This window comes from Trichomycterus rosablanca, chromosome 2 (assembly GCF_030014385.1).
Source record: "Trichomycterus rosablanca isolate fTriRos1 chromosome 2, fTriRos1.hap1, whole genome shotgun sequence".
Lineage (NCBI taxonomy): Eukaryota > Metazoa > Chordata > Actinopteri > Siluriformes > Trichomycteridae > Trichomycterus > Trichomycterus rosablanca.
This window is the reverse complement of record NC_085989.1, coordinates 45,127,739-45,140,921: the sequence shown is the minus strand read 5'-3', so window position 1 is coordinate 45,140,921 and position 13,183 is coordinate 45,127,739. Positions and strand designations below refer to the sequence as shown.

The 13,183-nt window shown below is 40.1% G+C and overlaps 1 protein-coding gene across 1 annotated transcript in view; it reads left to right on the top strand.

Annotated features, from left to right (window-relative positions):
• Positions 1–8,599, top strand: part of pkn1b (protein kinase N1b) — an 85,314-nt gene extending 76,715 nt beyond the window's left edge. Inside the window, exons 20-23 of the mRNA XM_062990889.1 lie at positions 3,026–3,168; positions 3,950–4,057; positions 7,907–7,987; positions 8,121–8,599. Of these exons, the coding sequence (XP_062846959.1) occupies positions 3,026–3,168; positions 3,950–4,057; positions 7,907–7,987; positions 8,121–8,324 (536 nt within the window). The 3' untranslated portion in view covers positions 8,325–8,599. The remainder of the gene's footprint in view (positions 1–3,025; positions 3,169–3,949; positions 4,058–7,906; positions 7,988–8,120) is intronic.
• Positions 8,600–13,183: the final 4,584 nt, after the last annotated feature.

The following is a 13,183-nucleotide window of genomic DNA, read 5'->3' as shown; positions in this document are numbered from 1 at the left end:
CGGACGGTGTTTTTTCGGTGTTTTCTTTATATTTTGTAAAATTCAATATTAAAATGGCCTCAAAGAAGGTGCAGAAAAAGTGTAGTGGTGAGAAAATGAACAAATCTATTATTATTTGTTGTTGTATAATTACTCCTTCCAGTAGCTGTCACTGTGTATCAGACAGAGGGGGCAGTGAGTGTGAGAGAAGAAGGAAAAGTATTCTTTCTTTCATGCAATTACAAAATACAACTCTATTGAATTAAAAAAGGAAATAATAGAGAAATATAAGAGTCATTGTTGTTTCTGGTAGATACATTTTATTAAAAAATATACTTGTATTTAAGACATTAGAAAGGTTAGGTAAGGGGGGGTTTGGGAGGTCTGGCATGGATGAGTTCTATTTACATTATTTCTTATGGGAAAAATAGGTTTAACTAACGAACATTTTAACTTAAGAACAGCCCTTTGGAACCAATTAAATTCGTAAGTCAAGGGTCTACTGTATAGTACTTTTTAGTATAGTTTAATGTATATGAAATCATGTTCAGATACTATTATTTTATTTCTTCATATTTAGTGTTGCTGGTTTCCATTGTGTTAAAATGAGACTGTGAGAAAACAAACTTTGAGCTAAAGATCTACACTTTTTTGTGAAGTATTAAAAACACTTCAGTTTTTTATGTTGTATTTTTGTCATAGTTTTTTTCCCTTTCTATTCTTTTTTCTTTTTCACACATCACACTGTTTTGGACATTTGAAGAGCAGCCATAAGTAGAAACTTAGGTTGAAATATTACTAAATTGCTTGTCTGGAAGAGGATGCAAAATACTTCTTTTATTTCAAAATCTGAGAAGCAGAAGCAAGAAGAAAAAGAAAAATACAGTAGACCCTTGAGTTACGAACCGTTTACCATACGAACATTTCGGGTTACGAGCGATCTTTTTCGACTCATCATACGAACCAATTTCAAATTACGAACCAAAAATCGCGAAACACGTGACGTCACGAACAAGTTAACTCCAACCGTCTCTCTCTCTCTCTCTCTCTCTCTCCCTATATATATATATATATATATATATATATATATATATATATATATATATATACAGGGGTTGGACAAAATAACTGAAACACCTGGTTTTAGACCACAATAATTTATTAGTATGGTGTAGGGCCTCCTTTTGCGGCCAATACAGCTTCAATTCGTCTTGGAAATGACATATACAAGTCCTGCACAGTGGTCAGAGGGATTTTAAGCCATTCTTCTTGCAGGATAGTGGCCAGGTCACTACGTGATGCTGGTGGAGGAAAACGTTTCCTGACTCGCTTCTCCAAAACACCCCAAAGTGGCTCAATAATATTTAGATCTGGTGACTGTGCAGGCCATGGGAGATGTTCAACTTCACTTTCATGTTCATCAAACCAATCTTTCACCAGTCTTGCTGTGTGTATTGGTGCATTGTCATCCTGATACACGGCACCGCCATTGGATGCACATGGTCCTCCAGAATGGTTCGGTAGTCCTTGGCAGTGACGCGCCCATCTAGCACAAGTATTGGGCCAAGGGAATGCCATGATATGGCAGCCCAAACCATCACTGATCCACCCCCATGCTTCACTCTGGGCATGCAACAGTCTGGGTGGTACGCTTCTTTGGGGCTTCACCACACCGTAACTCTCCCGGATGTGGGGAAAACAGTAAAGGTGGACTCATCAGAGAACAATACATGTTTCACATTGTCCACAGCCCAAGATTTGCGCTCCTTGCACCATTGAAACCGACGTTTGGCATTGGCACGAGTGACCAAAGGTTTGGCTATAGCAGCCCGGCCGTGTATATTGACCCTGTGGAGCTCCCGACGGACAGTTCTGGTGGAAACAGGAGAGTTGAGGTGCACATTTAATTCTGCCGTGATTTGGGCAGCCGTGGTTTTATGTTTTTTGGATACAATCCGGGTTAGCACCCGAACATCCCTTTCAGACAGCTTCCTCTTGCGTCCACAGTTAATCCTGTTGGATGTGGTTTGTCCTTCTTGGTGGTATGCTGACATTACCCTGGATACCGTGGCTCTTGATACATCACAAAGACTTGCTGTCTTGGTCACAGATGCGCCAGCAAGACGTGCACCAACAATTTGTCCTCTTTTGAACTCTGGTATGTCACCCATAATGTTGTGTGCATTGCAATATTTTGAGCAAAACTGTGCTCTTACCCTGCTAATTGAACCTTCACACTCTGCTCTTACTGGTGCAATGTGCAATTAATGAAGATTGGCCACCAGACTGGTCCAATTTAGCCATGAAACCTCCCACACTAAAATGACAGGTGTTTCAGTTATTTTGTCCAACCCCTGTATATAGAGATGGTAAGGAGTCAACTTGTTCGTGACGTCATGTGTTTCGCGAATTTCGGTTCATAATCTGAAATTTGTTCGTACGTTAAGTTGAAAAAGATCATTCATAACCCGAAATGTTCGTATGGTAAACCGTTCGTAACTCAAGGGTCTACTGTATACTATACTGTGGTATATAATTAGCTGTATTACATATTATACACTGTTGAGTCACATCATTATGACCGCTTCCTACAGCTGTGGCAGCGTTATGGTCTGGGGAATGTTTTTGTGACATTCTCTGGGCCCATGCGTCCATGTGGAAGGCACTCTCATCCAATTTGGGTATAAATCCATCCTTGCAGATCACGTACACACATACATGCTGACTGTCTTTCCTGGGGCGGATGGGATCATCTAGCAAGTCAATGTGACATGTCACATGGCTAGAAATGTCCGACATTGGTTGGAAGAGGATGACCAAGACTTCCGAGTACTACGTTGGAAGTCTATCACCCTCTAGCAGATGTGGGATGCACTGCAGTCAGCATGGCTCCAGATACCTGTGACAACCTACCAGGAACTTCCAGCCCGTCTAGCTGCTGGATATTAGCTGGTGGTCATAATAATGTGGCTCAACAGTGTATTTGTATAGTATGCTGTATATAACATACTACACTGTAATGCTAAGACTCTTGCCTTGTGTTTAGGTATGGGTTATGAGGACAGGACCAGTACATTCTGTGGTACTCCAGAGTTTTTGGCGCCAGAAGTTCTGACCGATACATCCTACACTCGAGCAGTGGATTGGTGGGGACTTGGAGTTCTCATCTATGAGATGCTTGTGGGAGAGGTGAGTGTGTATGCATCTTTGGTTGTCCCAAACCTAAACAAATCTATTTACAATGTGAGCAGATTCTTTTTCAACAATAGATAATAGAGCTTTAAAATAACAGAGCTTTAAAATAACAGAGCTTTAAAATAACAGAGCTTTGTTTGTTTTCTTTGCTGTTGTAGGTAGTCTCAAAAGTCTTGGTGTCAGCACCCAAGTTCAGAGACATTGTTTTTCTTCTTTATTGTCAGGATGTCAATTCTATAAAGAACCTAGTCTGGACCATTCTGATATTTGTAGAGACAAATTGTTATATCTGAAGATCTTTTCCAGTTCCTTTCTATTTTTTCTGCCAAGTGCTAGTCTGTATCATATTTCCTGACTGCTGGATCCTTTGCTGTTAATAATTGATCCGAGTAGGTAAAAGCTGTCCACCAATTTGGCGTCTTCTCCCTCAGTTTTTCTGACATCATGATTTTTCTTTTTCTCATATTAAGCTAAAGTATAAAAGCTCTTTATTGATAAGAAGCAACTGAATATCTGTAGACAATACTGTTAAAGGCTAGCAGCTATTCACCATTAGCATTAACAGAGCATAACAGGCCAGGGAAAAAGTGGAAGAGGAAGTTTTTAAGCCCCACCTCCAAGTTTCCTCAGTTGGGCCCTTGAGCAAGACCCTTAGTGTTTGCTAAATGCTATGAGTGTAAGTGTACACATAAGTGCCCAACTTCAGCTTTATTTCTAGAAGCATCACTCACATGCATGAGATTTACTAACCTGTTTACGCTTTATTTGTGTGCAGTCTCCATTTCCAGGTGACGATGAGGAGGAGGTATTTGACAGCATTGTGAATGATGAAGTGCGTTACCCGCGATTCCTTTCTTCTGAAGCCATCGGCCTGATGAGACGGGTAAGAGTCCTACCCTCTTATCTCTCTTTACCAATCACATTGCAGAACAGGTTTCATTATGTGCATAAATAGTACCATACTAAGCCCTGTGTGCTATGATAGTGATATGTGTTTGCTTGTTTAGTTTTCGATCAATTAATCAAGATTGCGAAGAATTGTATTTATTTTATCATCTACCATACATGATATTGTGAAAGGATGTAAGGACTCTCAGTCTGTGTAGGGCAAGGCCAGAAATCACTGATGAATGTGCATGACCTTTGAGTCCTCAGATGACATTGCATGAGAAACTATCATACTACTATGGTAAGGATAGCTACATTGGCTCAGAGGTACTTTGAGAAACTGTGGTCCCTTAACACAGTCTACCGCTGCATCAAGAAATGTAACCTGAAACTCTATGCAACGAAAAATTCATTCATCAACCACTTGCAAAACAGCACAGACAGTTAATACACAAAACAGAGTTAAACACAACACAAAACACAAGTACAGAGTTAAAACAGCACAGTTAATACACAGTACACAGTTAAAACATGGCACAAACACAAACAGTACACAGTTAAAACTAGAAAAACTGTCTCATTGTTAAAACACAGAACACAATGCACAGTTAAACACAGCACAAACACAAAACAGGGCAGAAGAAACAATTTTAATATGGGACAAACAGTTAAAACACAGTAAACAGTTGAAACGGCACAAACAGTTAATACACAATGCACAGTTAAAACACAGCACAGTGCACAGTTAAACCTAGAAAACCAGTTAATACAACACAAACACAGTTAGAACACAATACACAGTTAATACACAGTACACAGTTAAAACACAGCACAAACACAGTACACAATTTAAACAGTACAGTTGAAACATTGCACAAACACAGTCAATGCATAGTACATACTTAAAACATAGTGCCAACAGAAAAACACAGTATACAGTTAGAACAAGAGAAACAGTCAAAATAGGACAAACACAATTAAAACACAGTACACAGTTAAAACAGCACAAACACTTAATACACAATGCACAGTTAAACAAAGCACAAACATAAAGTGGGGCCAAAAAGTATTTAGTCAGCCACTGATTGTGCAGGTTCTCTTACTTAGAAAGATGAGAGAGGTCTGTAATTTTCATCATAGGTACACTTCAACTGAGAGACAAAATGAGAAAAAAAAATCCAGGAAATCACATTGTAGGATTTTTAAAGAATTTATTTGTAAATTATGGTGGAAAATAAGTATTTGGTCAATAACAAAAGTTCAACTCAATACTTTGTAACATAACCTTTGTTGGCAATGACAGAGGTGAAACGTTTCCTGTAAGTCTTCACCAGGTTTGCACACACTGTAGCTGGTATTTTGGCCCATTCCTCCATGCAGATCTCCTCTAGAGCAGTGATGTTTTGGGGCTGTCGCTGGGCAACATGGACTTTCAACTCCTTCCACAAATTTTCTATGGGGTTGAGGTCTGGAGACTGGCTAGGCCACTCCAGGTCCTTGAAATGCTTTTTACGGAGCCACTCCTTAGTTGCCCGAGCGGTGTGTTTGGGATCATTGTCATGCTGGAAGACCCAGCCACGTTCCATCTTTAATGCTCTCACTGATGGAAGGAGGTTTTGGCTTAAAATCTCACGATACATGGCCCTGTTCATTCTTCCCTTAACATGGTTCAGTCGTCCTGTCCCCTTCGTAGAAAAACAGCCCCAAAGCATGATGTTTCCACCCCCATGCTTCACAGTAGGTATGGTGTTCTTGGGTTCTTCTTCTTCCTCCAAACACGACGAGTTGAGTTTTTACCAAAAAGTTCCATTTTGGTTTCATCTGACCACATGATATTCTCCCAATCCTCTTCTGGATCATCCATAAGCTCTCTGGCAAACTTCAGACGGGCCTGGACATGTACTGGCTTAAGCAGGGGGACACGCCTGGCACTGCAGGATTTGAGTCCCTCTCGGCGTAGTGTGTTACTGATGGTAGCCTTTGAACTTTGGTCCCAGCTCTCTGCAGGTCATTCATCAGGTCCCTCCGTGTAGTTCTGGGATTTTTGCTCACCGTTCTCATGATCATTTTGACCGCACGGGATGAGATCTTGACCCCAAGGGAGATTATCAATGGTCTTGTATGTCTTCCATTTTCTTACAATTGCTCCCACAGTTGATTTATTCACACCAACCTGCTTGCCTATTGTAGATTCACTCTTCCCAGCCTGGTGCAGGTCTACAATTTTCTTCCTGGTGTCCTTCGACAGCTCTTTGGTCTTGGCCATGGTTGAGTTTGGAGTCTGACTGTTTGAGGCTGTGAACAGGTGTATTTTATACAGATAACGAGGTCAAACAGGTGCCATTAATACAGGTAACGAGTGGAGGACAGAAGAGCTTCTTAAAGAAGAAGTTACAGGTCTGTGAGAGCCAGAAATCTTGCTTGTTTGTTATTGACCAAATACTTATTTTCCACCATAATTTACAAATAAATTCTTTAAAAATCCTACAATGTAATTTCCTGGATTTTTTTTTTCTCATTTTGTCTCTCATAGTTGAAGTGTACCTATGATGAAAATTACAGACCTCTCTCATCTTTCTAAGTAGGAGAACCTGCACAATCAGTGGCTGACTAAATACTTTTTGACCCCACTGTAGTTAAAACATCATAGTTAATACACAGTTAAAACAGAGCACAAACACAAAACACAATATACAGTTAAAACAGCACAGTTAATACACGGTACAGAGTTAAAACACGGCACAAACACGAAAACACAGAACACAGTTAAAAGTAGAAAAACAGTTAATACACAATGCACAATAAAAACAGTAAAAACAGCACAAGCATAGTTAAAATACAGTACACAGTCAAAACACAGTTAATACACAGTACATGGATAAACACAACACAAACAGTTAAAATGCTGCACAAAGGTAATCCACAGTGCACAGTTAAAACACAGCATAAACACAAAAACACAGTTCACATTTAAAACAACACAAACAGTTAATACACAATGCACAGTTAAAACAGCATATTCACAAAACAGTACACAAGAAAAACAGTCAAAACGGTACATAGTTAAAATACAGTACACAGTTAAAACAGTTAATACAGTTTATACACAGTGCAGCACAAACAGTTAAAATGCTGCGCAAAGTTGCACAGTACAGAGTTAAAACACAGCATTAAAAGCAGCAGTACATAGTTAAAACCTTAAAAACACAGTTGAGACACAGCACAAACAGTAAAAACACAGTCAAGACATAGCACAAACAGTAAAAACACAGCTTTAACTGTGGAAATGCTGTGTAAGCGCAACAATAAACCTCAATAATAGAAATCCCTTGTATACAGTCACATCGACTATAATGAAGCACTCGACTAATGAAGTACAAACTTAAAATACAGTGCCAACAGGAAAACACAGTATACAGTTAGAACAAGAGAAACAGTCAAAATAGGACAAACACAGTTAAAACACAGTACACAGTTAAAACAGCACAAACACTTAATACACAATGCACAGTTAAGCAAAGCACAAACACAAAACAGTAAAATACAGTTTATACACAGTGCAGCACAAACAGTTAAAATGCTGCTCAAAGTTGCACAGTGCACAGTTAAAACACAGCATAAACACAAAAACACAGTACAGAGTTAAAACAGCATTAAAAGCAGCAGTACATAGTTAAAACTGTAAAAACACAGTTAAGACATAGCACAAACAGTAAAAACACAGTCAAGACATAGCACAAACAGTAAAAACACAGCTTTAACTGTGGTAATGTGGTAAACCTCAATAATAGAAATCCCTTGTATACAGTCACCGACTATAATGAAGCACTATTTTGTTTAATAGTTGCTAAGAAGGAACCCAGAAAGGAGGTTGGGCTCCAGCTGTCAGGATGCAGAAGAAGTGAAGAAGCAGCCTTTCTTTAGGGTAAGGTGCACAGTCTCTCTTTGAATCTGCTTCACCAGCATGACCTGAGTCATAAGTTACAGCACTGATGAAGTCTCATAAAGATGTCAATGATATAATGGTAATCTTTTTCTGTATGTGTATGTGAGTGTAGAATATGGACTGGGAGGCTCTGTTGAAGAAGAAAGTCGTTCCTCCCTTCGTGCCCTCTTTGGGGAACAAAGAAGATGTGAGTAACTTCGATGCGGAGTTCACTACAGAGGCACCCACTCTGACCCCTCCTCGAGAGCGAAGGAACCTCTCCCACAAAGACCAGGACTATTTCAAAGACTTCGACTATGTGTCAGACCTCTGCTAGAGACTAGACCACCAGAAGAGACAAGGGCTCAAGAAACCTGGACCATATACAGACCATATACTGTGAGCTGGAGATTTAGGCTGTGTTCTCTCTGTCTTCTCTGTGGAAGGTTGCAGAAGCAGGAACGTCTGTGTTACTGACAGTCTTAGATGGTCACGTTTATCCTCAGGTTCAGCACCATGGAATTCAAACACATCATGGTTGAGGAGAGAAGAGAGCACATGGGAGGTATTTAAAGATCTCAGTGCATTATGGAACATAAATCTCAACAGGAACTTTGGGTAATAGTATTATTTCGAGATTGGTACAGTATGTGGGTACTTGCAATATATCATTAGCAATTTTCTAGTCGTAGAGAGCTGCACAGGAAATACAATTTCAGTTTTTTTTGTCTCAAAAGTCCCTCAGATTCTTAACAGTCCTCAACCTGTCAGAACTCGCTCCATATCTTTCTCAACCCAGTTACCACTGGCCACATCTTAGTCCCCTTAGACCCCTTTTTTGCCTCCGCTCCGCACCCCAAGATCATCTTTATTCCTGCCCTGTATCTAAAGACCCATTTTTTATCCCTGTTTTGAATCGTTTGGCACTATCTTCATCTCTCCACCATCATTTTAGGTCCATCTCTGTCTGCCACCTCTAGCCACATTTACCTATTACCATTATTTTGTTGCTGCTCTCACAGGTTGCATCTCTACCCGGGCAAGCCATAGCCTAGCGGTTAAGGTATTGGACTAGTACTCAGAAAGTCGCTGATTGGCCGCTCAGGTGGCACAGCTGTAAAATATGCTAGCACACCAGAGCTGGGATTTTGAATACATCGTATCAAATGTCAGCTCTGCCATCCGGCTATATGAAGAACGTTTGGCTGTTGTTCATACAGGGTTATGGAGCCAGATGGGGACCTTATACAGTAACTGATGCAATTACGACCTCTGCTGGCTAATTGATGGCGTCTGCACAGAGTAGAGGAATAATGCTGATCAGGGTGTGGCTGTCCATACACACGGCTGATTCGCATATGAACTTGCCTCATGCAGGTGAAAAAATGCAGTCGGCTACTGCTCACGTGTCGGAGGGGACGTGTGTCAGTTCGCTCTTCTCAATCGGGACGGGGGTCAGCAACAGTAGAGAGGAATCATAACGCAATCGGGTAAAAATTGGACGCGCTAAAAATCGGGAGAAAATGCTGGTTAAGCCCCATCACTGCCAGGTTGCTGCTGTTGGGCCCACTTAACCTTTAATTTCTCAGACTGTATACTGTAACTGTAATGTAAGTCGCTTTGAATAAAGGCGTCTGCTAAATGTCGAAAATGTAAAAGTAAATCTTTAGGCTCCGAAACACAGCACTTACACTTTCTCTGTTGTACTAATCATTCTGCAGTCCAAGTCTTCATCCCCATTTCTCCCAGTCACCATTTCAATAACCATCCTGTAATTGACTGATTGATTGAATGATTGATTACTTTACTGATCCTTGAAAGGAAATTGCAGTGTTACAGCATCTTAAGCATCACACAAAAACACGTGGATGTAGAAATAAAACAAATTAAAATGAAATGTAGGAGAATGGACAGACAGAATGGACAGACATGTACGAGAGCAGTACTGGGGCGCGCTTTCTCACGCACCTAAAGAGGAGAAAATAGAACCTCAATTCAGAATCTCAGTCCAAGGTTGAATAATAATAAGACTAAAAAGCCACAAACTAACTAGGGGAGAATAGAAATGAAACATGACCAATTATTAAATACAAAGTAACAACAGAAAAGACGGATGCCAAAATATAATGTCCGCAGCCCACTAAGAAGATAGGGGAAGGAACAGAGATAGTGCAGAAATAAGAACTGGATGTTGAGAGTTTAAAGGCTTTCTCTCAGCCATATGCAACAAACCAGGCTCCACCCAGAACTCAAGGAAGACACTCATCAATTCTGTACTTGCACCCAAGTGGTGGAACAAACTTCCCATCTGTTCGAACATCTGAGTCTCTCATCGTCTTCAAAAGATGATGAAGACCTTCATCACCTCTTTACTAAGCACTTAAGCTGAGCAATAACATGCACTTACTAGTTCCTCTATAGCATTTTATTAAAACCTGGTTCTAACAGGGTTTCAGCAGATTTGTATCCTTGGACTGTTGTCTACTTAAACTAGAGTAGGGTAATGTCTACTATGGAAGCACTTCTGTAAGTCGCTCTGGATGAGAGTGTCTGCTAAATGCCGAAAATGTAAATGTAAATGTTAGTTATGAAGACGGTAAGAGAACTTTCTGTGCCTTCTGGTTCTGGCCTTGAACTGGTGAACACCCTGATGACACCATTTGTGCTTCCTCTGTACGTATGGTGGAGTTTGGGATAGTGGTAGCCTAGTGAATAGAGATTTGGGCCATCAGTTGAAAGGCTGAGAGTTCGAATCCTAGCTCTGTCATGCTGCCACTGTTGGGCACTTGAGCAAGGCCCTTAACCCTCTCGGCTCCAAGGGCGCAGTTTAGGGCTAGTAATTAGATGAAAACTAGATGATGTGATTTCAAACAAGTGATATCAACAGGTGATTGTAATCATGTTTGGGACAAAAGCATTATCTATGAAAGGCTGACTCTAAACAAGGTTTGTCCATGCTTCAGAGTAGCAGGCCTTATTTCTCCCTCCACCACATTCTTACAGGCCCTGTTTTTGCCCTTACAAACGTAAGGCATTAACATCCTATCCTTTAGGCCCCATTTATGACCCCATTGCCATTGACACAGGTCTTACCTTCATCCTTACCTCTCATCCATTTCTGCAGGTCAGATCCCACTGCCTACATTTTGGGTCTGTTTGAAAACCTAGTGAGCTGCCTTGCTGTCTTACTGCCTATATAGACAGCTGCCTAAGTAGAGAGGATTCTAATAAGTCATCGACTTATAAGTCAGGTTATTCGAACGCACTACTTAGCGATTCCATCAGTTTTCACTTACTTAGCTAACACAGTTAGCCTCAGGCCATTCAGACCAATGGGATGAGGTGGCACAACACGCTAGCCTGTCAAATAGCAGATCCCTCCGTGTACCGAAACCGGTTACATTTGCTGACAAGCCCGAATTTGCAAATAAATGACACTTTTTTATTTTTCTGTGAGAAAAGTTGTGCTGTACTGAAAGCTGGGATTGCCTTCACCGTTAAGGCAGCATTGGATGCTCCCTCGCTCTTCTGTCAAAATCCCGGTCAAATTTAAGGTGCCTTACTAGGCAGCATTTTAAGGCATCTAAGAATTCGAACAGCCTCCTTCTCAGGAGCGTCGCGCATAGGATGACGTAAAATGCTGTCTATGTAGAGAGATCACTCGGACCATATTTATGAAAATGCTGGAAATCCCACGTTCATTCCCTTTCCTTCCTTCTGCCTACGGTCCTTCCGCTGTTAACGTTCCTGTGCAGCTCTTGATGTTTTAGCAGGAAATAGTAGCACTGTGCACCCTCACATCTGTGACCGTATTTGTGTCTCCAGTTCCTGACTGAATTCAGTTTGTCCTCCCTGTAATACTTATATTCCCCGACTTTTTGTCTTTTGTGGAACTGAACGTGTGATGTCTGTTTTGTTGAGTAATACACAAATAACCACATGATGGAGCCAGAGTACACTTTATGTTCTGATATAACCAGAGCTTGGCTCAGAAGTGACTGGATGGTGAATAAAAGTGTCTGACTGTAGTGTTAATTGCTGTTTGTGTGTCTGTGGGTTGGAAAGTCCAGTGTTTTTTTGCCCTTACCAGCCTCTATGTGTAAAATATGTTTTTCTGTGAGCTTCATATGTGATTTGTCAAGTCACACACTGCCTGGGTGAGAAAATGTGTTTAAAATATAAAAAAATATATATATCAAAGTGAAATCCTTTTCATGTTTATTTCATTTTATTGATTTAATGTCATTATACTTGTAAACACACAGATAAAATCACAAAATCAGATGTGTGGCACTAGGCTGATGTTTGATTTCTTTAGTTTAAATTGAATTTTTTTTTTTTGTACTCCCACTTTTTTGAATTTTAAGTTTTATTTATTTACATTATTACATTACATCATTTGCTGTTAAGTCATGCTGACTGGGACAATTTATTTGGAAATACTTTGGATTTCCATTGTATTGTATCGTATAGTTAGCAATTTAGCCCAAAATACTTTTTAAAAAGGAAGGAGGAAGCTTTAAATCTGATAAGTACACCCAGCTTTATATGAGGTTCTTCAAAAAGTTTCCACACTGTTTTAAACTCTATTTATTAGGAATTTCAAAAACAAACTACATCACTTTTCTACATAATCACCTTTCTTTTTGATGCATTTGTTCCCAGCGTCATACGTGTATTGTTTCCATGCATTGTTTAATCAATCCAGACCAGATTTCCAGATTGTTCCTGCTGCTAAAATATGAGGGTTCTTCAAAAAAGTTTCGACACTTTTTTAAACTCTATTTATTAAGAATTTTAAAAACAAATGATGTCACGTTTCTACATAGTCACCTTCCCATAAATTTTTCGTAGCCACTGATGCAGCGCTGCTTTCACATCATCATCATCACATGAAAATCTTCTTCCCCTTAAAACTTCTTTGAGCGTCCAAAAAGGTGGAAATCAGATGGCGCTAAATCCGGACTATGAGTGTCAGTCTCTCAGACACGACTGATTACTACTCCTCCCCTACTCCTACCCTCACCGTTTCCAACTGAAATATAAAAGTGCGGAAACTTTTTGAATATGCCTCGTACATTGGGATTTTGTTAGCAATCTGCCTCATTTTTTCTGAGTCAGTGTTAGCAAGCTATGTTAACTACAACCCCAATATACAAAAAAAAAACACAACCGTTAAATACATTTACATATTAA